Source organism: Mustela putorius, unplaced genomic scaffold (assembly GCF_011764305.1).
Source record: "Mustela putorius furo isolate JIRA1106 unplaced genomic scaffold, ASM1176430v1.1 tig00003834_pilon_pilon_pilon, whole genome shotgun sequence".
NCBI lineage: Eukaryota > Metazoa > Chordata > Mammalia > Carnivora > Mustelidae > Mustela > Mustela putorius.
Window position 1 is genome coordinate 118,657,438 of NW_025421987.1, and position 27,843 is coordinate 118,685,280.

The 27,843-nt window shown below is 40.7% G+C and overlaps 2 protein-coding genes across 2 annotated transcripts in view; one reads left to right on the top strand and one right to left on the bottom strand.

Moving 5' to 3' along the window:
- NKIRAS1 (NFKB inhibitor interacting Ras like 1) overlaps window positions 1–24,323 on the bottom strand; it is a 34,002-nt gene extending 9,679 nt beyond the window's left edge. The window contains exons 1-3 of the mRNA XM_004754361.3: window positions 24,133–24,323; window positions 17,826–17,938; window positions 1,258–1,499 (exon numbers count right to left, since the gene is read on the bottom strand). Of these exons, the coding sequence (XP_004754418.2) occupies window positions 1,258–1,499; window positions 17,826–17,919 (336 nt within the window). The 5' untranslated portion in view covers window positions 17,920–17,938; window positions 24,133–24,323. The remainder of the gene's footprint in view (window positions 1–1,257; window positions 1,500–17,825; window positions 17,939–24,132) is intronic.
- A 76-nt stretch (window positions 24,324–24,399) lies between these two features.
- On the top strand, window positions 24,400–26,956 carry RPL15 (ribosomal protein L15). The gene is made up of 4 exons (XM_004754360.3): window positions 24,400–24,527; window positions 25,184–25,372; window positions 25,694–25,830; window positions 26,600–26,956. Exons 2-4 carry the CDS (start codon window positions 25,201–25,203, stop codon window positions 26,903–26,905), a joined length of 615 nt encoding a protein of 204 aa, XP_004754417.1. The 5' UTR covers window positions 24,400–24,527; window positions 25,184–25,200; the 3' UTR covers window positions 26,906–26,956.
- Window positions 26,957–27,843: the final 887 nt, after the last annotated feature.

Consider the following 27,843-nt stretch of genomic DNA (forward strand, 5'->3'; position numbering starts at 1 on the left):
GTCTTGGTGGTAACATTATACTAGTTTTGTACAATGTTAGCACTGGTGGAACTGGGTAAGGGATCTCTATAATTTCTTTAAAATTGCATGTGAATCTACAATTATCTCAAAATAAGTAGTTTAGCATAATAAATAAAATATAAAAATCTAGGTTAAGAACATCTTCGCCAACGCTGTTAACCAATACATTATGTGGTTCCCTAGAGGAAAGGGAGTCAGCCATGTGAAGATATGGGGTAAGAGCTGCATTAAGAGTTCCAGGAAGGGAACCAGCAATTGACAAAGACTTAAGAGGGGAACAAAGTCATCACATTGAAAAAAACGAGAAGTAGGGGCACCTGGGTGGCTCAGTGGGTTAAAGCCTCTGCCTTCAGCTCAGGTCATGATCTCAGGGTCCTGGGATCGAACCCCACATCAGGCTCTCTCTGCTCAGTGGGTAGCCTGCTTCCCCCCTCTCTCTGCCTGCCTCTCTACTTGTGATCTCTGTCAAATAAATAAATAAATAAAATCTTTAAAAAAACAACAAATAACAAAACAAAAACAAGAAGTGGACCAGTGTCCCCAGAGTGCAGTGACAGAGGAACAAAATTATAAAAACAATGGGGCGCCTGGGTGGCTCAGTGGGTTGGGGCCTCTGCTTTCGGCTCAGGTTGTGGTCCCAGGGTCCTGGGATCAAGCCCTGCTCACGGGGAGCCTGCTTCCTCCTCTCTCTCTGTCTGCCTCTCTGCCTACTTGTGATCTCTGTCAAATAAATAAATAAATCTTTAAAAAAAAATTATAAAAACAAGACAAAGAGGATAGGTACGGGCTGGATCATTTAAGGCTACAGATCACAGTAAGGAGCTTATTTCTAAGTAGTAAATGAGTATAATCCAATCATTTTATTTATTTATATGTATTTATGTTTATATTTATTATTTTCTGCTAAGGCTGAAAACAATCCTGTTTAGGCAACGAGACAAAGAGAGCCCTAGGAAACATTGTTCCCAAACAATATGAAGTGAACTATGTAGTATTTGAGACATCATGTTATTAAAATTCAACTTGCACATGGCAGCAAGCAAAAGCAGAAAGTCAAACGCTGGTCCTGACTGAATTCATTCAATCCTGTATTTCCTGGGCTAAGAAAAAATATTATGAAGATTATAGGTACATGAATACAATTTAAGGCTTTTTAAATATTGTTACTAACCAAAAGTCCATGCTACAAGTTAAATATTATAATTCATAGTTAGCATTTTTAACAAACCCACTTACCTCCTTTTTGTCTTTAAACTTATCAATTTCTTTCTTCAGAAGTTCTACTCTTTGAAAGGATTCAAGGTTATTCACACTGTACACAAGAACAAAGCCATCAGCAAATGAAAAATAATGTTTTGGAAGCTCCACACCTTCCTGTAAACCTCTGGTGTCATAAAGATGTAACTGTTCCTTTACTCCCCGATCTGTTTCCACTGAAGCCATATATACATCTTCCATTGTTTCACAATCTTCCATTCCTGGGGTTAAAAAGAAATTATTCTCATATTGAACCATTATGCTGTACACCTGAAATTAATAAAGTGTTAACTCAATTAAACCTCAATAAAGAAAAAATATTATTCTTTTTGGATAACTCAGTACCAATTAGTATTTTCCGTTCCTTTAGAAGTTTGCTTTCTAGAGGTTTCCCTATTTACTACATGTAAGAATTATATTTCCATTTACTAAATTTCTTTAAAGTGAAAGGTAGTTGTTACAGTAAGTGAACAAAGTGGCATTAAAATATATTTCATCTGATTAGAAATAAAAGTAGAAATAAAAACTTGGCAATGAGACTTGGTAGTAGGTATTTTTTAAAAAGTAACTGTTTACAAAGTCAAAGAACTTAGTACCGAAATTGGAGAATTAAAGGCAGATTTTATGTTTTTAAAGATTTTTATTTATTTATTTGATAGACAGAGAGAGATCACAAGTAGGCAGAGAGGCAGGCAGAGAGAGAAGGGAAAGCAGGCTCCCCGCTGAGCAGAGAGCCCGATGTGGGGCTCGATCCCAGGACCCTGAGATCATGACCTGAGCTGAAGGCAGAGACTTAAACCACTGAGCCACCCAGGCGCCCCTAAAGGCAGATTTTAAAAGCAGCTTCAACAACTAAGTACTTCCATTTTCTTCTCCATCACAGCCAAGGACAGAACCTGTGGTAATTTTGCTGCCTTTATTCTATACAACTTCCAGTATTTCCAGAGTCTGTTTAAGGGACTCAAAAACTGGTATGTCATGTCTGGGCCTGAGCACTAGGCTTGAGTTCTCAAGTACCTACTGGGCATTTATATGTGAATGTCACTGTAACATAAGGACTTCAAACTAACAAAACCTCTCTCTCCTCCCTGCACTTGTTCTTCCTCCTTGCTTTCTTTCCTTTATCGCCATCTCTCCCTGGCAGTCTTCAGAGTTCTTGCTGACCAAGAAGAGTGGATGAAAGTTATCAAAAATCAGCCACTCTGCTGCTGGAACACCTGTTTTATCTGTTGTCTCCTTCATTCCTGTTGGCTTGTTATATTCACCTGAACGACTGCAATAGCTCAGTAAACACCTGGTAAAAGACCTCCTTCCCAAACATCACTGAAATGTGAACTCTATAGATCCTCTCCTGTCCCTTGTACCAGTAATACCACCTTACACTTCAATTTTTCCTTATCTTTCCCCTCAAAAACGCGACTGTCAATGCTGAGAGCCAACACTGGCTTATCTGTCTTTACAGCTCTGAGGACTAGCAAATTGACTTACATACCTAGAAAGGCCTTAGTAAATGTTTGCTGAATGAATGAATGAATGAATGAACTCATCTCATAACTGATGTCCTAGTTTCTGTTCCCTTCTGGCCTGAGTGATCCTTTTAAAATGCATTTTTGTTTGTGGCATTTGTGTGAGTTTTGTCTCTTCAACTAGTCCCACATCTTTGAGAGAAACAAACCATTCTGTGTACATAGCAAGTATCCAATAATCATTTGTTGATAAGGGAATTAAGGGGAGATTAACACTCTGAATTTTAATGAACAGTGAAGAGGCTTATAAGATAGGTTATCTAGAGCCCCAGGAACTATCTTCCTATTTAAATATGAGCTATATCCAGAAATAAAATCACGTGAATAACATCCTATGCCAATAAAACATTCAGGTATATCCCAGAAATTTGCTGGTTCTGTTCCAGACCTCTGCAATAAAATGAGCATCACAATATAATCAGTCTTGAATTTTTTGGTTTCCCAGTGCATATAAAAGTTAGTTTACACTACTCTGTGAACCAGACTAATGCCATCTTAGACAAATCTGCCATGACCACTCTGATCTGAAGCCTTCCAGAGCAGTCTTCCCTGCCCCATTCTGTTTTGCCACACGCTTAAGCACACCCTTGGCGCATAATGTCCTTGATCTGCTCTGGAGATTGGACTATGATTCTCAAACATTCCTTCCCAGGTGGTCTTCCAACCTGTACTCCTCATCCTTTGGGCGGTAAAAGCAGGTCTTATAGGAGGTGGAGTTGCAGAGATATACTTGCTTGCAGCTGCCCAAGAGGGACTTCTGTTCAGAAGCCCCTTTAAACCATTTTTTGTCAAGTTGGACTTGTTGGCCTTTTTCTTCAGTCTTAAGGCTCCTCTGGCCTTTGAATATCATTTTGCCTATTACTTCCCTTTCACAGAACAGTTGATGAACCAGGCAGGAGGAGCCCAGAGACTGAAGAATAGGCAAGGAAATGAAGCTTCTTTTGGGGGAAACCCTGGAGTGGCTGACCACAGCAATGTGGGAAGGCACAGTCTGTCTGCTTGATGGCTATGGATTTCTGCATGGGGACACTCTGAAAATGCCATATGGATTAGAGCTATTACAAATAGCTCTAATATCTAATATCTAATATGTAATATCTAATAATCATATTGCATGATCCACTAGGGTAAGGAAGGCCACCAAGCAATGGGGTTGGCTGCTCCTGTGGGCTCTTCAGGATGCCATCAATGCCTGGTTCGGGGCAGAAGTGAAATAAAGGAGTTGGAGAAAGAATTACAACTAGAGAAGGACAGGAGACTATCTACATCCCTTTTGGGTCCTAATTTGGTAGATACTATCTAAAACCAGGATGCACAAATTGAGACTTTAGTGTGTCTGTCGCTTTGTTTGCCCTAGATGGCATAAAATGTGGCAACCTCAGATTACAGCCATCATTTGAAGCCTGTCTGGGATGCTAAACCATGGAACTCATGGGAAACATCTTTGTATGCCAGGAAAGTAGGATGTTTTCAGTAGGAGAAGGTATGAAAAATGGAGATGCTTTTTTATTGAGGAATAGAAAAATAATTTTGTCCTAAAGAGGATCTGATAGTCTGGAGAGGAATAAAAAACAGGACAAAATCAGAATGGAGAAAATCGTAGAAGGTCTGTGGAAAAGGAATATTTGGAAAGGAATTTTAGGTGTGACCAAGCTGGCTAAGATTAAAATGGATTTATATTAAAATGAGTTTTAATATCAAAAGTAAGTTGATGAAAAATTAGAATCTGGTTTTCTGTCTGTTAAAAGGACATATAAATCTTAAGTGTTTTTTTCCAAACATAAGTGGAAAAAGCTTAAGCCATCTATACAGGTTACCTTACCTTACCTTATTCCATCTACCAAAAAAACAAATTTAGATGCAACATTTGAGTGAGTTTTGTACCTACTTCATGGCAGTAATTTTAAAACAGAAGCTATAAAGTTTCTGTATCTGTATGTATGTGTGTCCATATGTATGTGTTATGTAGTATTTTCTACCTCTGGATGGTATTGCTAAAATTTGTATTAAAAGAAACCTCTATTTAATTGGCTTAAAGAAAATTAAGCATTACATAATTTAAATTCTCAAATATAATAAAAATTAACCCAAATGTTCTTTAAGTTCATGGGATCTAACATAATTTTTCTTAAAGTTTTAAGTTTGTTGGTTTAATTAAAACAGGTATGTCTTCAGAGTTATCAACATCAAATATGATTCCAATAATCAAATTTACTAGTTAAGTTCATGTTCATCTATTACAGTTTGTCAGCAAAAATAACTTAGAATGTTGGTTGATTTTGTCTAATGTCTTATGAAATTTTCACAGGTCATCTAGACATAATTGTTAGTAATACAAAGACTGAACAGATAAAAAGTTTTAGGCAAATTTTTAATTAGCTTCCCAAATCTTCCTGGTGTCTTGGAACCTTAAAGTTTTGCTAAGTGAAGAATGCTGGTATGACTTCACAACTGCTTACTTAGTTTTTACTAGAAATTAAGGGTTCTGAGGGTTAAGAATTTTATGTAATATATGTAATCAAAGCTGTTAGAAATAAGGTTACTCTAAAACAAAGGCGCCATTAGGGTAGCCCAAAAGCAAATGTGGCATAAACTGCTGGCAGTGGGCATAAACAGAGAAAAGACAGACTGCCAACCAAATACTGTTCTAGTGGTTTCAAGGAAGGAGTTTACTTCTGCTCAGCAATTTAAGCCACTGCCCTCTATCCACCCTTGGGAAAAAAACTAAGCCACAAGTGATTTCTTACCAGGGCCAGGTACCCCCTTGCCCGGAGAGACCAGGGATGGGACCAAGGTTGCTTCCATGTAAGAGTAACAGGGGGCAACAGGAGGTCCCGAGTACAGCTCACAATTTACTGGACACCATAAAATAAGCAAAAAACCATGTCCTGAGTGGATACCAGAGCAGAATGTACCCTAATTCATGGCAATTCAGAATGGCATTCAGGGAAGCCACCAACACTTATGGAGGGAAAAGCCTGGGTGGCTCAGTTGGTTAAGCATCTGCCTTTGGCTCGGGTCTATGATCCCAGGGTCCTGGGATGGAGCCCCAAATTTGGCTCCTTGCTCAGCGGGGAATCTGCTTCTCCCTCTGCCTGGTGCTCCCCCTGCTTAATGAGCTCTTTCTCTCTCTCTCTCTCTGACAAATAAATAAAATCTTGGGATGCCTGGGTCACTCAGTCAGTTAAGTGTCTGCCTTCAGCTCAGGTCATAATCTCAGGGTCCTGGGATCAAGTCCCACATCAGGCTCCCTGCTTCTCTCTCTGGCTGCTGCTCCTCCTGCCTGCTTGTGTGCTCTCTCTGACAAGTAAATAAATAAAATTTTTAAAAATAATAAATAAATAAAATCTTAAGAAAAGAAGAGCATAAGGGGAAAATGCACAACAGTGTGCTTGAGAATAAAAGTCCAACTGCCCCTTATGAGGTTTTCGTTTCTCCAATACTGAAGGATATATTAGTCATAGATAGATATTCTTCTGGGAAAAATTACTACAAAGCTCTGTAGGAGAATTTCACATTTGATTTACAGTAACTAAAAGGATCTTTTAAAAAAGATTTTATTTATTTATTTGAGAGAGAGTGAGTGAGAGAGAGAGCATGAGAGGGGAGAAGGTTGAAGAAGCAGACTCCCCGTGAAGATGGGAGCCCGATGCGGGACTCGATCCCACAACTCCAGGGTCATGACTCAAAGCAAAGGCAGTGGCTCAACTGACTGAGCCACCCAGGTGCCCCTAATTAAAACTATTAAGGGGAAATGCAAGTTGGGATCCCGTATTACTCCCTCCCAGGTTATAAATTAAAGGATTTAAGGAAATACCTGCCACTATAGGGGAATTAGCAAGAGTACAAATAATCAGCCCGGCACAAATTCCCTATAATAGCGCTATATGGCCTGTGAAGAAACCAGATGACATCTGGAGAAGGACCGTAGATTATAGAGAACTAAATAAGGTTGTACTAATATTACCTAAATCACTGAACAGAATGTACATGGTGTATGTAGGCTCTTACCATGTGGTTTCAGATTTAGCCAATGCTTACTCCCCCCCCCCCCCCGGGTGGCTCAGTCAGTTAAGTGTCTGCCTCCACAACCTCAGGGTTGTGGGATTGAGCTCTGCATTGGGCTCTCTGCTCAGGGAACCTGCTTGTCCCTCTCCCTCTGTCTGCCCCTCTCACTGCCTGTGTGCTCTCTGTCAAATAAATAAAATCTTAAAAAAAATTTATTTGAGAGGGTATATGCATGCACATGAGCATATGTGGGAGAGCAGCTAAGGGAGAGGGAGAGAGAGAATCTCAAGCAGACCATGGCTGAGCACAGAGCCTGATGCAGGACTTGATCCCATCACCCAGAGATCATGACCTGAGCTGAAACCAAGAGCTGAACTGACTGAGCCACTCAGGTGCCTTCCCCTGCCCCACCCCCAATGCTTTCTTTAGTATCCTTTGCATCCCGAGCCACATGAGATGGTTGACAACAGGTATTCCAGACATCGCCACAAAGATATTTGCCTAGCTCCACTATCTGTCATGGTAGACCTGCTCATGACTTGTCTTTATATCCACCACTACTCATGGTTAAAAGGTACCATATGTCAATGATGTGATGCTAACCTTTGGAGACTTCCGTTATTGTCTTTTCTTGAACAGTCTCTGCTCTCATCTGAACAAGCAAGGATGTGCCATCAAGCCACAGAAAAGTATAAGGCCCTGGGCCAGTAGTCAAGTTTTTGGGGGTTACATGGTTAGGTTAACTGACAAGGCTCAGTGACTGACAAGATCCAACAGTTTCCCATCCCTCAGACAGTTAAGCAATTGCAAGGGTTCCTAGATCTCCGGGGTACTATAGGGCCTTTAGCCCAATTTAGCACATTGCCTATACCCTCTCTACCATCTGGTGAAAAAGGAAGCCGACTGGCATCAGGAAGAACATCAAGCTGGCTTTGATGAAGCTATTAGTTACTCAAGCACAAGCCCAGGAATGCCTTTACCTAGTGTCCTCATGACCCTAGATGTGACCAACAATGCCAAATGGGATAAGCTGGGCATTTTGGCAGGAACAGCACAGAAAGTTAACCCTGTTGAACTTCTGATCACAACTCTGGAAGGGAACAAAGATCCAATATTTTCCTACTGAACAAGTAAGTATAGGGGCTATAAGGCCCTTCAACAAGTAGAGCCCCTAACTGCCACTCTTTCAGTAACCGTCCAGACTGGGTTGCCTATAACAGGGTGGCTAGATTATATATTCATAAGACTGGCCCTAACACAAGCCCCCACATTGCAAAGATAGCATGCTTACCCACAACAGAGTGTTCTTGCCAACAGTCCTCTGGGAGCTGAATTACATGGTATTTTGGAGCCAGAAGAATATGAAACCTTTAATGGCCATCCCCCAAAAGCCTCCTATGGAAACCCCTCACAAGTAAAAGGCACATATCCTATTCCTGAAAATACTTGGTATATGGGTGGCTCTCCTAGAAGGAATCCTAGTCACTAAACTGCAGGAATAATCCTACTCCAGACTGATACTGTCCAGTTTGAGATTGCAGATAATAAAAGCAGCCAATGGGCTGAACTGAGAGCTGCCTAGATGGTAGGTATACATGAACTCTGACCCCTTACCCTCTGCATGGATAGTTAGGCTTTCTATAAGGGCCCAATGGGCTCAGGCTGATTGGGAAGTTTTACAGAAACCATTATGGGGAGAATTATGGAAGAATATATGGAATATAGGACCCTGCTGCCTCCCATACTGTTTTCCATGTCTCAGTGCATAGGCCTGTCTCACACTATGGGAATACTGAGGCAGACACCTTAGCAAAAAGCAGGGCCCTTACCTCCATGCAAAGTTCAGAACTGGCTGTGTGCTTTTATAAGCAGTGGGCATTGCAATGTAAGGGGGACTGAAACATAATGAGGGGAGCTGGCATGCCCCTTTACTATACTGACTTCCTAGCAGTACCAGTAACTGATCTGCTCCCATTTGAGAACTAGAAAGCTCCACACATCACAAGATACATACATCACGCAATCAAACTGCTTTTAGATTGCCAAACTGATTATATAAGCCCTCTAACCATAAGTCAAGGGAAAAAGAACACCCTAACTTGTGTGGCTATAGCCAGGGCTCATCTAAATCCTTCCCTGTAAAAGGGCCAATCAAAATGCTGCCATCAATGCCCAGAACAACTTAGTGCCATATACAGATATCCTCAAAAGATAGACTGTGATATTGAAACACATTACACTAGATATGATGTGAGGACGTACATTGGTGGTTTCATTTTCCCTATACTCCTCAAGCCACCAGGCTAACTGAAAAGAAGAATGGCATTCTTAAAGCTCAACTCAGAGCTCTCTTACAGATGCCATGGCTGCATGGATAGACAAGTCTTGCCAGAAACCATACACTTGTTAAATTCAACTGAGACCATCTGTGGTGACCATTTCTTGCCACAGTAAGAAATGCTCGAGAGAGCTAAGGAGGTCCCCATTGTTCCTGCTGGAGTTGGGGCCGAAAACAGTCAACACATACATATTCCGGACAAGCACCTATACTGAAAGGCTTTAAGTCGCCTTTCATGGTTGTTTGTACCACTTTTAATTTTACATGTACAGGCTGACTCTTTGGCCACAGGGCAACATACCTGGTATGTCCCACCTACTCGTGCACCACAGGCTACCTCTGTGCTCCTGACAAAGGGCAAAGGCAATAACAACATCTCAACAGAGGGAGAGAATCTCCCCTAGACAAGTACCTACTACACATTTATTCTTTTATCCTCAGCCTGCTGCTTCTCATGTTCTGATAAAGGAGACCCTTTCCTGCAATGAACATAGACATATGTGGATGGTTTACAATGAGATTCATGCTAGATATGTGGTTTGCTCCTCTTTTCATAGGTCTCTTCTCCTGTTGCTATCTACATTACTGCTGTGGTTTATGCCTTCAACTTGAACACAGTCTGGCAAAGGAAGCTACTGACAAGTGCCACTCTCTGATGGCTGAGGGAATACTGCAGAAAAGGTGGGCATGAGAGATTGTGAGAGCCAGATTTGAGAGGTGGAGTGTGTGAACCAAACTAACGTCATCTTGGACAAATCCGCCATGATGACCACTCTGTGATCAGCTTTCTTAAGCACAGTACCCCCCACCATATTCCTTCTGTTTAACCATACCCTTCACTAGATCCTTAGGGCGTAATGTCCTTGATCAGCTCTGGAGATTGGACTATGATTCTCAAACATTTCTTCCCAGGTGGTCTCCCAGCCTTTCCTCCTCAGCCTCTAAGGCTATAAAAGGTCTTATGGGGGGTAGGGTTGCAGAGATCAACTTGTAGCTACTCAAGACACATCTCTGTCTGCAAGTCCCTTTAATAAACCATTTTTTGTCAAGCTTGACTTGGCCTTTTTCTCCAGTCTTATGGCTCCTCTGGCCTTTGGAGATCACTTTGCGTGTACCACCCTTTCATGCTGGTCTATTAAGTGTGCAACAGCATTATGTCTAAAAAAAGTACATACCTTAATTTAAAAATAATTCATTGCTAAAAAGTGCTAACCATCACTTGAATTTTCAGGGAGTTGTAATATTTTTGTTGCTGAAGGGTCCTCAACGTTGACGCCTGCTGACTGACTGGGGTGGTAGCTAAAGGCTGGGGTGGCTGTGGCACTTTCTTAAAATATGACAACAGTGAAGCCTAGTACATCAAATGACTCTTCCTTTCACAAAGAATTTCTATGTAGCATGTGATGCTTTGATAGCATTTTTAAAAGATTTTATTTATTTATTTGACAGAGAGAGAGAGATCACAAGTAGGCAGAGAGGCAAGCAGAGACAGAGAGAGGGGGAAGCAGGCTCCCCACTGAGCAGAGAGCCCGAGATCATAACCTGGACCCAGGACCCCGAGATCATAACCTGAGCCGAAGGCAGAGGCTTAACCACTGAGCCACCCAGGTGCCCCTTTGATAGCATTTTAACCCACAGCAGAACTTCTTTCAAAAACTGGGAGTCAATCTGGGGCACCTGGCTGGCTCAGTTGGTAGGGCATGCAGCTCTTGATCTCAGGTCCATGAGTTCAAGCTCCCACACTGGGCATAGAGAGCTTACTTAAAAAGAAGAGACAAACTGGAGTCAATCCCCTCATACCTTGCTGCCTTTTTTAAATTTAATTTTTTTAGTACTCTCTATACCCAATATGGGGCTCAAACCCACAGATCAAGAGTCACACACTCTTCCAACTGAGCCAGCCAGACACCCCCTTGATGCTGCTTTTATTAGATCAGTTTATGTGATACTCTGAATCCTTTTTTGTTATTTCAACAGTCTTCACAACATTATCACAGAAATAGATTCTATCTCAAGAAACCACTTTCTTTGCTCATTCATAAGTAGCAAATTCTCATCTGTTAAAGTTTTATCATGAGATTGCAGCAATTCAGCCACATCTTCAGGCTTGCTCCACTTCTAATTCTAGTTCTCTTGCTAATTCTCCCACATCTGAAGTTACTTCCCCCACTGGTCTTGAGCCCCTCAAAAGCATCCATGAGGGCTGGAATCAACTTCTTCCAACTCCTATTAATGTTGACATTTTGACCTGTTCCCATGAATCATAAATGCTCTTAATGGCATCTAGAATGCCAAATCCTTTCCTGAAGGTTTCAAGTTGGAGCAAGGTCCTTACTCTTTAGGCAGAAGAACCTGGCCAGTGAAAAAGGAAAATTCCTAAACATACTAATATCCAGGGTTCCTTCAACAAATGCTCTACTGGATCACCTTACGGTGAAACTCCAAGTCATAAATCCTAATTTCACTCTTAGAGCTTTCAATTAGCTTTTCAGTTTCCCATTCCTAATTATGAACAGATAACCAAGGATTACCAGATAGTTGAGGAAAAGAGACCAAAAATCAGAAAAAAGCACCTTAAAGGGAAAAGACTATGCAAAGAAAACAAAACACTACAAAATATTTACTAGAAGGGATAAGATAGGGCACCCATGAAGTAAGAATAGGGTACTAAGAAATGAAAACTCAAGAGAAGGGCTAGAATATAAAGATGAGAAAAACTCAGAAAGTGAAACAAAATAGTGAGAGATTAAAAACAGAAATGAAATTCAAAAATTAGAGGACTAGTCCTCTCAAAAGAAAGTTCCAGAAAGAGAACAGGAACACAGAAGAGGGAAAGCCTCAAGAAAACAATTCAGAACTGAAGAACATCCATTTCCATATTGAAAGAGCCCACTGAGTGCCCACTATCACAGATGAAAACTAATTTGATACACCACTGTGAAACTGCAGAACACTAAGGACAAAGAAAAGAACCTACAAAAGCTTCCACATCCAAACCATCAAGAATCATAATGGCTTCTCAAAAGCAACACTGGAAGCAAAAAGAGAATCTGGTAAAATTGAAAAAACTCATCCTCTCTGAACCAGCAATTTCACTCCTACATATATAACCCAGAAATTGTCCACATATGGGGCGCCTGGGTGGCTCAGGCCATTACGCAGCTGACTCTTGATTTCGGCTCTGGTCAGGATCTCAGGGTTGAAAGATCAAACCCATGGTTCAGCTCTGCACACACTCAGCACAGAATCTGCTTGTCCCTCTCCCTTCCTCTTTGAGCCCCATCCCCCCACCCACCTCACACACCTGTGCATGCACTCTCCACCTCTCTCTCAAATAAAGAAATAAAATCTTAAAAAGAAAAAAAAAAAGAAAGAAATTGTCCATATAATAGCTGGGCTAAATGTACAAGGTTGTTCATTATTTCTAATAGCCCAAACTGGAATTAATCAAAATGTTCATCAAAAGAGAAGTGATACAATAGCCAAACTACGGAAAGAACCTAGAAGTCCATCAACAGATGAATGGATAAAGGAGATGTGGTATACATACACAATGGAATACTATGCAGCCGTAAAAGAAATGAAATCTTGCCATTTGCTAACAACGTGGATGGAACTAGAGGGTATTATGCTTAGCGAAATAAGTCAATCAGAGAAGGACAACTATCATATGATCTCCCTGATATGAGGAAGTGGAGATGAAACGTGGGGGGCTTGGGGGGTAGGAAAAGAATAAATGAAACAAGATGGGATCGGGAGGGAGACAAACCATAAGTGACTTTTAATCGCACAAAACAAACTGAGGGTTGCTGGTGGGAGGGGGGTCGGGAGGGGGGGGTGGGATGATGGACATTGGGGAGGGTATGTGCTATGGTGAGTGCTGTGAAGTATGTAAATCTGGCGATTCACAGACCTGTACCCCTGGGGATAAAAATACATTATATGTTTATAAAAAAATTTTAAAAATTAATTAAAAAATACATTAAAAAAAGAAGTAATAAATTCAGGTATACTCATATAATAGAATACCATAAGCTTTTATGAAAGAAAATTTTTAAGTATTTTATTTATTCATTTGAGAGAGACAGTGAAATAGAGCAGGAACAAGGGGAGAAGCAGAACCAGACTCCCCACTGAACTGGAAGCCCGATGTGGGGCTCGATCCCAAGACCTGGAGATCATGACCTGAGCTGAAGGTAGACGCCCAACCATCTGAGCCACCCAGATGCCCCAAGCCCTTATGAAAATTAAACCATAGCTACCTTCAACAATACAGATCAGTACTAACAATACAATATCTAACAAATATAATGTTAAGCAAAAGAAGCCAGAAACTGAAGAATTTATACAGAATGATTCCACTGACATAAAATCAGTAACAGGCAAAAGTAAACTGTATCATTTAGTGATACATATATAAATGGGAAAACTACAAAGAAAAGGAAATGATTAACTAAAAGTTAAGGGAAAGGCTGAGTTGTGATTGGAGAGAGAAATATGGCAGCTACTGGAGTGCTTTCTATTCTACTTTTTGACCTGTATGGAGATTACACAAAGGATTGTTTTATAATTATTCATTAAGCCATTAATATGTTTTATGCACTTTTCTATGTTGATGAATTTGATGAATTTTATAATAAAAAAAGAAAAGATGATAATGGAGCAATGCTTGCAAAATTCTGAAAGGAAATTATTCTCAATCTAGAATTCTATACCCTTCAAAATTCTAATTTTGAGAGTAAGAGACATTTTCAAACATGAAGGCTGGGGTGCCTGGGTGGCTCAGTGGGTTAAAGCCTCTGCCTTTGGCTCAGGTCATGATCCCGGGGTCTTGGGATCAAGCCCTGCGTTGGGCTCTCTGCTCAGCAGGGAGCCTGCTTTCCCCTCCACCTCTCTGCCTGCCTCTCTACCTGCTTGTGATCTCAGTCTGTCAAATAAATAGATTAAAAAAAATATATGATGGCTCAAAAAAAATGTGTCATGCACATTTCTTCAGGTAACTATCTGAGTAAGCCCTCCATCAAAATTATCACATACTCATAGAGAGATGAAGACTTCAGATCCAGAAAACACACCCTAACACAGAGGTACAAGAAATCACAGGAAAAATAGAAAATACCACTATTCAGAAGCTCCAGGATTACTACTGGCATAGTAGTACCAAAATAGTACCAAAGTAGTAGCAGGCATAGAGGGCACTTTAACAACTGTCATCACCTTGATGCTCCACTCCTGTACAACCTCTTCAACTGACAAAAAGTCCTGTAAGATATGTTCCACCAAGAGGGTGTAAACCCAAAAAAGATAAGAGATCTAAGACACAGGACTCAGGGGTTCCTGGATGGCTTAGCTGGTTAAGCAGCTGACTCTTGGTTTGGGCTCAGTTCATATTCTCAGGGTTGCAGGATCCAGCCCCATGGCAGGCTCCACGCTCAGTGCAGTCTGCTTGGGATTCTCTCTCTCCCTCTCCTTCTGCCCTTTCCCCTCGTATAAATAAATCTTTTTAAAAAATAAATAAATATATATTTTTAAGGATTTTATTTGCCAGAGAAAAAGAGAGAGAGAGAGAGAGAACAAGAATACAAACAGGGGGGAATGCCAGGCTGGGGGAGCAGCAGGCAGAGGGAGAAGCAGGCTCCCTGCTGAGCAAGGAGCCCAATGCAGGACTCATCCCAGGATCCTGGGATCATGACACGAGCCGAAGGCAGATATTTAACTGACTGAGCTACCCAGGTGTCCCTAAATAAATTTTTAAAAAAGGAAAACAAACAAACAAACAACAACAAAAAACAAACAGTAACTCAAACCCAGGAAGAAAGGTAAAGAAAAGTTCCACAGTGATAGCTGTGTAATAAGCTAACATAAGAGAATCACTAACTCCTGGAAGGATAATCTCCAAAGGTGGAGGTATTTGATGTAGCTGACTTTGTAAAAACTGAGAACCATGTGTACATGTGGAAGAATTAGCAAAAGAATAAAACTAAAGAGATGACAAAGCAAATATTAGCCTCCAGATAAATAAAAATAAAGAAAAGAAACAATCATAGTACAAACTATTGATCACTGAGAAAATTTACATGCACCAGCAGTTTTTAAAGTGTGGTCTAAAGATCCCTCAGTGTCTCCTTTCAGGGAATCCATGTGCACCAAAATATTTTCATAATGATCAAAGACCTCTGTCTTTTCCACTGTGTTGACATTTGCACTGATGGTGTGAAAACAATGGTGGGTAAATCTGCTGGTGCATTAGGACAAATCAAGGCAGAGTACCAACTGTATTTATTAGCAGTAGCATTCTTCACCACCTCATACTTGCCATTTGGGGGGGAAAAAGCCAACATAAGAATGTTCTTGACAGGGGCACCTGGGTGGCTCAATAGGTTAAGCCTCTGCCTTTGGCTCAGGTCATGATCTCAGGGTCCTGAGATCGAGTCCCACATCAGGCTCTCTGCTCAGCGGGGAGCCTGCTTCCCCCTCTCTCTGCATGCCTCTCTGCCTATTTGTGATCTCTCTCTCTGTCAAATAAATAAATAAAATCTTAAAAAAAAAAAAGAATGTCCTTGACAAATCAGTAAAAATTTACATATTTTATTAAATCTCAAATCTTGAGTATACACATTTACATTTTAAAATATTCTGTGTCATTAATGCATAAAGTATTCTGCATGATGAATTGTGGTAATTGGAGGAAAAGCTCTTGTGTTTGAGTTGCAGATTGAACTAGCCAATTTTTTTTTTTAAAGGACAGGAAAACTATGTTATTTGGGGTATTTGATAGATGTTTTCTAAAAATGAATAAGGGGAGCTTATCATTTTTGAGAAATATAACTGGCAATATTTGTTGTCAATGATAAAATTTGAGCTTCTGAGTGAAAATAAGAATTGTACCCATCACCACGAACTTTATAGCTTCTTAATACTGGTAAGATTGGTGATGACATTAATAAATATTATTTGGAAGATCTGCTTATCTCAGTGAGCCAGTATTTTTTCAAATGACCAATTCATGATGTTTAAAAACCAGTACTGGGTAAAAATGCCATTTATAGTTCAAGATAGATCAATAGAGTAGGAAAAGTTTACTAACGTGGTTTCCAATAAGCTTTAAGTAAACATCACTTGTTGAGTTTTAGTGAAATAGCAAAGAATACCGACAATTATCTGGAAAGGCTATAACATACTCCTACTTCTTCCAATGATTTATCTGTGTGAGGCAGGTTTTCTTCATATATTTCAACTAAAAAAAATATACCACAACTGATTAAATACAAAAGCAAGTAGATATGATAATCCGGCTGCCTTATAGTAAGCTGAACATTAGATTTTTTAAAATGTAAATCAATGCTCATTCTCTCACTTTTTTGAAAATATAATTACTTTTCATAAAAATGTTATCTTAGCATATAACAGGTTTATTATTTTAAGCAATAAATGAGTATTTTTAAAAATTCCTCAGTTTTAACTTCTAACACAGTAAAAATATTGAATGATAAAGCCTACATAAACAAAACCTGTTTGGAATTTTAAGAAGATAAAGAGATTTTATCCTCTGGACATAATTTATTTTTGCACAGGCATAAATTAGAATTGGGAGGTAAAAAAAAAATTAAGAATCAATAGTGTGGGGGCTCTGGGTGGCTCAGTCAGTTAAGCATCTGACTCCTGATTTTTGGCTCGGGTCATGATCCTAGAGTTGCGAGATGGAGCACCACCTGGAACCTGCTTAAGATTTTGTCTCTCCCTCTCCCTTTGCCCCTTTCCCCGTCTCTAAAAGAGAAAAAAAGGGGGGGTGCAGAGAAACCATAGTGCAGTGTTTGTGACAGGGGGATTCTGAAACCAAAAATTCTCAAAAGTTTGAGAACTGCAGGCACTGGCATCATAATAAAAACCAAATATGGATTTAACCAAAATTGTTAACTATTATTTTGGGAAGCTGGAAGAGAAGACGGGTCAATAAAAGATCATCAAGACCCATCAAGATGGGTCAATAAAAGAAATGTGCTCTGAGCTACTTGCTAGAGATAAATACTTTGAAGATCCATGGTTCCACTTATCTAACAAACCTCATTTCATTCTAACCTGTAATGTCTATATTCCTTACTAAACGATGATCTCCTTAAAAAGACAGAGATATGGTCTACTTCAATTCTGCACTTTCAAAAGGTCTCATTACAGCCTGTATCATACTGCAAGTATTTACTGATTATTTAACTCAATGAATGGAAAAATGAATGTGATAATCCATTCACAAAATTAGGTCATATTAGCAAATAAGAGTTTCTTCCATTTTTCAAACTTTTATAGCAGAACTGGAAAGTCCTGTTTGAAACTTGAATAATAGATCACTGTTCAGTGTATTCTTAGGTCAGTGATTCTATGACTCCAACGCCACTATTTATTATGTAAATACACGGGAAACTACATATACACATACACATTTGTTTTCTTACCTGTTGTAACTTACAGCAAATACTCCTGAATTTCCATAACAAATATTATTTTTTTTCTCTCCCCTACTTCCCCTGCTTTTCAGTTTCTGTTGACTTCAACCCATTAGTCCTTATGGATTATGCCTCATTTTTGATACCATTACCCATCTTTAGGTTAGCATGGCCAACAAAAGACCCTGAACAGTTCCCAGAACCTACAGAGAAACTAGAAAAAAATAATCTTACCAATAGTATGATTCCCATAAAGAAGCTGCTCCAAAATTGCCGTTTTCCCCACAGATAACAAGCCACAGACCACAACCTTGCAGCCCTTTCCCATCTTCTCTCAGGATATGCCACTGTGAAAAGAATAAAAGATCTGTGAAACTGTATACTGTTTGAATCAACCGTGTTTCCTTTTTTCTATGTTTAAATAAGTCATACATATGCAAGGGGAAATGCCAAAAATAAAAAAGGATATATACAATAAGGCATAGCCTTCCAAACCCATTCCCAGTCTGCCATTTGCTCCTTTAGAGCAATCAGTGTTACCAGTTTCTTACACATTTTTGCAGAGGTAATCTAGATAAGCACAAGAATACATGTAGATACAAATATATGTTTCTTTTAAAAAAAACACACATTTTCTTCAAAGACTATTTCAACACTAAGTCTACAGAAATCTAAATCAAATCCTAGATGAAACAAATCCTTGAAAAACACTGCCTGCTCATCAATATTTACCTGGAAAAAGCCCAACATTCAAACAAAAATTTAAGGAGGCATGAAGACAAAAATTTGGATAGAGAATGGACATGATTTTTTAGAGAAACATTAATGCTATTAATGCCATCCGTCTTTTCTCAGGAGAGTGAAAAACTAGGCTCTCTTCTTCATGCTTCTTTTTGAGTCATGCTTTTTTTTTTTTTTTTTTTTTTAAGATTTTATTTATTGGGTGCCTGGGTGGCTCAGTAGGTTAAGCCTCTGCCTTCGGATTAGGTCATGATCTCAGAGTCCTGCGATCGAGCCCTACATCTGGCTCTCTGCTAGGTGGGGGGCCTTCTTCGCCCTCTCTCTCTGCCTGCCTCTCTGCCTACTTGTGATCTCTCTGTCAAATAAATAAAGTCTTAAAAAAAAAAAAAAGATTTTACTTATTTGACAGAAAGAGAGAGAGAGAACAAGCAGGGGGAGCGGCAGGCAGAGGAAAAGGCAGAAGCAGATTCCCCGCTGAGCAGGGAGCCTGATGGGGGGCTGAATCCCTGGACCCTATGATCATGACCTGAGCTAATGGCAGATGCTTAACTGACTGAACCACCCAGGTGCCCCCAAAAGTCTGTAATTTTTATAACCCAAATTAGCCACAACACCAACCTGCTGACAGGAAAAATTTTATTGCTACCATTATTGCAGCACAGTAGTAACACAGCACTCATTGCCAGAGGAGTACAGTACATTTTACCAGTAGAGAAATAATCATCACTTAATGCAATGTAGCCATTATTTTCTGGTGGCATGCCTGGGGTCCTTCCAAATAGTCCCAAGAATACTTATCACTTATTTCTATGAGAACTACTTCTCTTAAGGGACATACATTTGCTCAGGGTCCTGAGATCGAGTCCCACATCAGGCTCTCTGCTCAGCGGGGAGCCTATACACACACACACACACACACACACACAAATACATATATATTATATTTACTTTTTAAATATTTAAAGTCATCTCTATGCCTAATGTGGGACTCAAACTCATGACCCCGAGATTAAGAGTTGCATACTCTACCAACTGATCCAGCCAGGCACCATTTTTAAAAATATATTTTCAACATAACTGCAATAGAAAAATTCTCAGCCTTTATTTGTAAGAGGAGAGCTCTGTGACACACTGATCATCTATGGTATGATATCTCCTATGTCAGCAGCTATGGACTATTTTAAAAGGTTTTCTACACCTGAATTTATGATTAATCTAATGTCATCTCATTGATTGTAGGATTCTACTCCTTTTGCATTTTGTGATCTCCTATAAGTTTATGATATCATTGAATCTTTCTTTCAAAGCGTTTTTAATGATAATAGTTAAAATTTAAAGGAAGTTGCCACTTAACCATGCCACCAACCAAAAGGATAAAAAAGAAATCTGTCAGATAAGAAAAATGATGGCAGCATAGAGCAATTCCGTTGTCAGAAAAGGTTGCTACTGGAATCGAAATTCTAATTTTTTTATTGTTATTTCCCATCCCCTGAAAATGTCTTAGTCCCTGCAGAATTTCTAAATACCTTACCTTCTCTTCTTTTCCTGTTCAATAAGAAAATGGCCCTTTCACATGTCATATCAATCTTCAAACAAACACAAGTGCTTTAAAAGGGCAGGTACATGCTGCAGTTAAGTGAACTAGATAGTTAAAAGGAAAAAACAACCCAATTATTAACAGCAATAGACTCCCCATAAAAGAGAGGCAAATATGAGTTCTGGGGACTCCAGCAAACTGGGAAAATGCTGAAACCAACAGAATCCTGAGAAATCCCAATCGAATACTCCACTCTTAGGAAGTGGTCTTAATATACTTGCTTTAAAAGTGGCATACTACTGCAGCGCCTAGGTGGCTCAGTCGTTAAGTGTCTGCCTTCAACCTGGGTCATGGTCCCAGGGTCCTGGGATTGAGCCCGCACTAGGCTCCCTGCTCCTCGGGAAGCCTACTTCTCCATCTCCCACTCCCACTGCTTATGTTCCCTCTCTTGCTGTCTTTCTCTGTCAAATAAATAAATAAGATCTTTAAAAACTATATAAATAACTAAAAGTGGCATACTACAATTACACTTTGATCACTCACTGCTAATAGGATTAGCAGATGAAGTGTGTTAAAGATACACACTACTTTTAGTGTATGTGTGTGTATAAATAAACTGGGGGAGTTATTTTAGTCTATCAGAGAATCTCCATCAAAGGCAAACAGTAAAAATAATTGAACAGAGGGTACTCAAACACTGGTAAGGATTTTAAGGTATTTCATAAGGAAAGAAGCAAGATAAAACAGAATAACCCATGTTAAATATTTTATACCATTAAAAACAAAACAAAGATGAAAGGATAAATATGATTAATCAAAATACAGCTGAAACACTCTAGGTTCTAAGTCGTTGTCAAGTGGGAAACAAAATTACCTAAAGCTGAAGGTTAACAACCTGCTAATGAAAGTTAATTGTTTTTAATAGTATCTAATGTTTTTTAGTAGCCTCCACACTCAGCTTTGAGCCCAATGCAGGACTTGAACTCATAACCCTGAGATCAAGATCTGGGCTGAAGAGTTAGACACTTAACTGACTGAGCCACCCAGGCACTCCAGTTAGTGCTTACTGTAAAGCACTAGTTAGAACTACTTAGTACAGTCCCTATCCTAAGTAACTGCTGAACAATAAAATTCAATCTGTGACCTATTAATCCTCATCTGATATAAATGACTTGAGAGAACAGCCTTAACAGGCAAAATCCAATGCAGTCTTAACTGCATATTGCTTTGCTTTCCAGGCTAATCAATAATGTTTCTAGAGAATAAAAACATGACTTGATCCATTCCTGTGGAAAACACTATGCTTGGTCAATAACCCCTTTAACGAGCTATCAGAAACAGCTGCTCGAAACTGCCAGTACTTCTGTTTTTCTAAGGAAATCATTCTACTTTTATAAGTTAAACACAACTTTTTTTTATGCTACTAAAACAATATTAATACTGAAACATTTAACATCACAGAGAGATGTTATAATCATATTATGAAGCCTCGCATGGAGAAAACTTTTACACTGTGTATTTATGCAAACAGCAGGTACTGTGCGCAACACTTATCCATATATGAATAATTTTACATAAACATACATTTAAAAGGTTTTGTAAACAATACTGCACATTATAAAATATAATGAGCAGATTCTAGCTTACCATTCTTTTATTCATTAAATATTCACTGAGGTCTTACCATAATGCCACTCATGAGGGACAAAACTAGGGGGGCAAAACCAGAAATGATACCCGCCCTCAGCAATCTCAGAGTCCATTGAAAATACCAATCCAAATCTTACAAAACTACTAAGAAACTACAAACTGCAAATGAAGAAACAAAACGGCAAAAACTAATTAAGGAATTAGCAGAAATTATTTGCATTGCCAGAACTCCTTTCCAAATGATTCATCCAACTTTGTAGTCATTTTTTAAAAGTAATCTCTATGCCCAACATGTGGTTCAAACTCGACCCTGAGATCAAGAGTCACATGCTCTAGAGGCACCTGGGTGGCTCAGTGGGTTAAGCCTCTGCCTTCGGCTCAGGTCATGATCCCAGGGTCCTGGGATGGAGCCCCGAATTGGGCTCTCTGTTCAGCAGGGAGCCTGCTCCCCGCCCCTCCTGCATGCCTCTCTGCTTACTTGTGATCTCACTGTCAAATAAATAAATAAAGCCTTAAAAAAAGAAAAAGTCATATGCTCTACTGACTGAGCCAGCCAGGCATCCCTTTATTTTTTTAATTAATTAATTTTTTATAGCCAATCATTGACTCATTTTTCTTTTTATACCCCACATCTGATCCACCAGTAAAGCCACCACCTTTGGAACACATCCAGGACTGGACCACTTACTTACCAGGTCAACTAATGAAGTGATCAGAGGAACCAACTTCTCTCACCTGGTCTCTTAAGGATGTCTATGTGATAATCCCCAAAACCTGTGAGTATTTTATTTTACAAAGTACCAGGAACTTTGCAGCTGTGATTAAATTATGACGCTTGAAATGGGGAGACTATACTGGACTATCTGGGTAGACCCAGTGTAATCACATGTATCTTTATAAGGAGAGAAGTGTGTCAGAAAGAGAAACAGAGAGTACAAAGACGCTATACTGCTGGCTTTGAAAATGAACGAAGGGGTCAGAAGCCAAAGAATGCTGGTGGCCTCTAAAGGCTGGGAATAGCAGGGGCACCTGGGTGGTTCCGTTGGTTGAGCATCTCACTCTTGGTTTTGGCTAGGGTCATGGTCTCAGGATCATTGGACTGGCCCCTCAACCCACTTTGCCCTCCTATGTGGAATTGGCTTGTCTCTCTCCCTCTGCTCTTCTCCGTGCACTGGTGCCTACCCCCCTCCTCTCATATAAATAAGTAAAATCTTTAAAAAAAAAAAAAAAAGGGTGGAAAAAGCAAGCAAATGGATTCTCCCCTAGCTTCTCTAAAAGGAACACAGCAATCTGATTTTAGCCTAGAGATTTCTGACCGGTGTAAGACAACATATTTGTGATATATTAAGTTTGCTGTCATTAGCAAAAAGAAACTAATACAACTTCCTAGTCTCTCTGCTTCAACATTTTCCCTTCTTTTAGGGTCAAAACTGCAATCCCAATAATCCTTTAAAAATGTAAGTCACAAGAAGTCACCCTTCTGCTTAAAATCTTCCAATAGTTTCTGATCTCAGGCAGTGTGAAAACCTAAGAACCTCCATCGCTCTCATGTTATCTGCTAGTTTCCCTTACGGTTCATTCCTGCCACACTGCCTCCTTGGTGTTTCTGTTTGAATCAAGGCATACTACAGCCTTGGCAATTTTCCTTTTGACTGAAATCAGCCCAAATCTCCAAGGTTCACATCCTTCCGGATTTTTCTCAAACGTTATTTCTCAGGAAGACTAATCCCGAATATTTCATCCAAAATTCTGACCCCACCCCCACGCCAACACTCTCCTTTCTCTCCCCTTAACGTTTGTCATTAGTACTTTTTGCCGAACATAATATGTATCTTATTTATGTTTATTGCCCATTTCCAAGAAAGCTAGAATTTCTGCGTTCACTATTGCTGCATCCCCCAGCAGCTGGGACACTATCTGGCACGTATTAGGCATTTCATAAATATTTGCTGAATAAATCAATGAACCATGTGAGGATTCCTGCAATGGTAAAGCTACAATTAAAAAAAAAAAAAAAAAAAAAAGGAAAATAGGGGGAAAAAAAGGGAAAACCCCGCTAATAAGTTAGAAGGTAAACTACATGACTGCATCAAAAATGAAAATATTCTGGAGACGCAAAAAACTGGTTAAATGTTTCTCAATAAAATAACTCAACCCAAAACGCCAGCATTTTCTCGGCATTTCTTCCCTCAAACACTCGCACCTGCAAACCAGGTCTTGGCATAAAAATATTTTGCCTTTCTTAAAAAAAAAAAAACAAAAAACTGGTTCTGACGTAGCAAATCTGGGACCAAGTCGGCAGGAAAGGCACGAAAATGGAAAGGCGCCGAGCCACCCGCGCACCCCTCCCTAACCCCCCCCAGTTCCCCACCCTCCGACCCTACTTGAGGGTAAAATCCCCCGGAACCCGGGCCTGCAGAGGCTGAAGCCCGAAGGCGGGGCGCGCGCCCCCACCCGTGAAGCCCTGACAGCACCAGCGTGTTATCTGGCTTGCTGGGGTGCAGCTAGTGGGATAAGGGGGATAGATAGCGCCGCACTGGGATACCCGCCGCGACTCCCCAGGTGAGGAGCCTGCGGCGCGTTAAGCTCTTCTCTGTACCTCAAGACACAAACCTTAACACCTCCACAGGCTCCAAAGACGCGGTGCTTCGGCAGAGTGGCTCCACGACCGGCTTCGGCCACGTGAGCCCCGCCCCCAACTTGCCTCCTCCCCTACAAGACCGATGCGGACGCCGGCCAGTCGAGGCCTAACCAAGGACTCTCGCTCTTTGAGCAGCCCCTGCGTCTTAAACTCAAATCCTAAGGACCAGAGGGGTGGGATAATAAGGGAGGCTGCGTCCAATCCGGGCCGAACTCCGCCCACCAGGCTCGCTGCCGGAACTACATGTCCCATGAGGCCGTGAGACCTGAAGCTTTCCACCGGAAAGAGGCTCGCCGCTGAGGGGGAGGAGCCCAAAAAGGATTGTGGGAGAAAGGCTCTTTCCTTTCCGTCGGGCGGCAGCCATCAGGTAGGCTGGGTTGCTGCTATTCGGTGTTGCATCCGCCGCTCATCTCCGTTCGCTTCAGCCATCCAGACTCAGGGACCCTGCGTCCTTGGAGCTCCTTCTGTGTCCTGTGCGGCGCGAGTTCGATCGGGATGCGGGGCTGCGCGGGCTTGGAGAGGCGGCTCCCGAGGCGGGCTGGGGTGGTGATGTGATGGCGGCGCGAATTCGAGCGGGCCCTGTAACGTGAATGAAAAGGAAGCATGGGGCTGAGGAAAGGAAGGCCGGGCCTAGAGGGTCCTAAAGCGAGGCCTGTGGATTGAGTGCAGTAGTGGATTTTCCTCGAGACATCCTTCGGGGATAACGGCCGCAGCACCTTAACCTATGGTATCGGCGAGGTTTCTTTGCAGGCCAGGCCCTAGGGGACACCGACTGCCGCATTCAGCGGCCCTCCTCAGTGCTCAGGTCTGGTGCCATTCATTCATCAAAAATGTACCGAGACCCTTCTTGGCGCTGCTCCGCGCTAGGGTCGCAGAGGTGACAGCTGTTTTCCTAGGGCGCAGCTATTCCTGCAGCTCATGGAGAGCCGTTTTCAGCCTCAGTGGTTTTCTTGTGCCTGGTGGGGAACTAAGATGGACGGACGCGATCGTCTCATATTTTAAATGCATCATGGTTTTTTTTAGCTCAAAGCTAGGCCAAGATGGGCGCTTACAAGTACATCCAGGAGCTATGGAGGAAGAAGCAGTCCGATGTAATGCGCTTTCTTCTCAGGGTGCGCTGCTGGCAGTACCGCCAGCTCTCTGCGCTCCACAGGGCCCCCCGCCCAACCCGGCCCGATAAAGCGCGCAGGCTGGGGTACAAGGCCAAGCAAGGTGAGTAGTCTCTGGATCCTTGGATAAAATGGTCTTCTGGGGACATGCTGGAAGACTGGTATTTATACGAGATACTATGGCTCCAATATCTCCGTGTAGAGTGGGAATGAGAAGTTAGTCTTCTTGGGTCACAAAGTACTTCGAAAAACAGTGGGATGTGTGTTTTTAGAGTAAGTCTCAAGTGGTAATTTATTTTATCTTCAGGTATGTAGTATTTGGTTTACAGCCCAAAATACATTCGACATTGCAGCATTTAGTAGCAAGTTAATGAGTCTTCATCAGTCTGGCTTTTATAAGACCACTGTAAATGTGTTTGTATAGGTTATGTCATATATCGGATTCGTGTGCGTCGTGGTGGCCGCAAACGCCCGGTTCCTAAGGGTGCTACCTACGGCAAGCCTGTCCATCATGGTGTTAATCAGCTCAAGTTTGCACGAAGCCTTCAGTCTGTTGCAGAGGTAAGTGATTTTTCAGCAGTTGTATCAGTCATCTGGAAATGGTGGAGAAGAGTTAGAGGACCTTTGTAAAGTGTTGCTGTTGAAGTCATAGTCTTTGTTATTGTGTCTTTGCTTGTGTGTAATGGAACGGGTTTTAAGGTTAGTGTGAGCCTTGGAACCTAAGCTTTTGAAGGGAAGTAAACTTTGTTTTGAAGAACATACCTCCCCAGGTGTACAGAAGCTGTGCATTTGTTCATATGGCTAGTTTCCGGTGTTCAGTTTTAAGTTGTCTTTCTGGGTTAGTAAATGAAGCTGTGCTCTCTCCGAGAGGTTGATAAACAAGGGTTTGTTGCCTTCTGTAAACTGAAAATTTTTTATTTTTAAAAGAAAAGACAAAGACATTTTATATTAAAGAGACCATTGTGACCATGCAAAGCCTAAAATAATACACTCATTAAGATTTTGTATGAAAACTTCGCTGATCCCTCAGTTGTCTTAGAAAAGGACTAGGTTCCTAAATTTTGTTAGATATTACTAACATTTGTGCCTTGGTCAAGGAGAGGGTGATAATAGGCAGTGGTTTCAAATAAGAATGTTTCATGTGTTTATTGTAGTAAGTCTTACTCATATTTGGGGTCCTAGCCTCTGGGAAGATGCTTAGCAAATCTTCAGGTAGCTAAGTGAACAGCCCTAGTGAGTTTCTTGTCTGGTATGGTAAACTAAAGGGGATTTTCCTTAATTTCCTACTGTGGGAAACAGGCTGACCTTGAGCCTTTTTTTCCTATTACAGGAGCGAGCTGGACGTCACTGCGGGGCTCTAAGAGTCTTGAATTCTTACTGGGTTGGGGAAGATTCCACATACAAATTCTTTGAGGTTATCCTCATTGATCCATTCCATAAAGCTATCAGAAGAAATCCTGATACCCAGTGGATCACCAAACCAGTCCACAAGCACAGGGAGATGCGAGGGCTGACATCTGCAGGCCGAAAGAGCCGTGGCCTTGGAAAGGGTCACAAGTTCCACCACACTATTGGTGGTTCTCGCCGTGCGGCATGGAGAAGACGCAATACTCTCCAGCTCCACCGTTACCGCTAATCAAAGTAATGTTTGTAAAATTCTTACCTAATAAACAATTTAGGACAGTCATGTCTGCTTAAAAGTGTTCTTTAATTTGTCTGTTAAATTTAGTTGTCTGCAGATTGTTCCATGAATGCATTGTCACATTATGAACGTTAAAGTGCAATAATGTTTGAAGACTAAGTGATGGTGTATCTTGTTTCTAATAAGATAAACACTTTTGTCTTTGCTTTATCTTATTAGGGAGTTTATATGTCAGTGTTTAAAATACTGTTTGGTATAATAGGTATAAAATAAATTCTGTAAAAGTGGAATGCATAAGCTAGCCATGTAGATTTGTTGGTGCATGTAATGAAACCTACAGCTTCATTGGGGTGATGTAATGCTTTGGTTTACTCTCAAATGGCTGTTATTAGGGGTTTGGGAAGAAGAAGCTTTTAAAACTGGATCTAACTTGGAAATGTGAAGACTATCCTAATCTTTAATCATGATCATACGCAAACAGCATTAACTAGGAACTACATTTTTTATACTGAATCCAATATTCCAACTATGTAACTGTTGCTTTGGAAAGGATACTTAAAAAGAATCCCACCAATTTTTTAAGAGAATTGAATAAACCTACCTGTTACAGGAAGGTTTTCTTAAAAATGAAAATACATCCTGCTTAACCAAAGCAAAATTGCCTTGGTCTCCACAGGACTGTTGAAGTTAACATAAAATGTGGAGGCTCCTGGTTGTATCCCATAACTCCATAGGATCTGTGGAATCCTGAATTTCCTGTAAAGCGGTTAGTTAATGGTCTCTATGAAAACTGATGGAAATTGAACATTAGGTAAATGAGAAGACTAAGATAATGTAAGCCAGTAATTAGTGCTAGAATTGGGAAACTGGTGGCCCTCAGATAACCTTTGAAGTGTGAGGATAAAAAATTAAAATTGGCTTTGATTAGAATC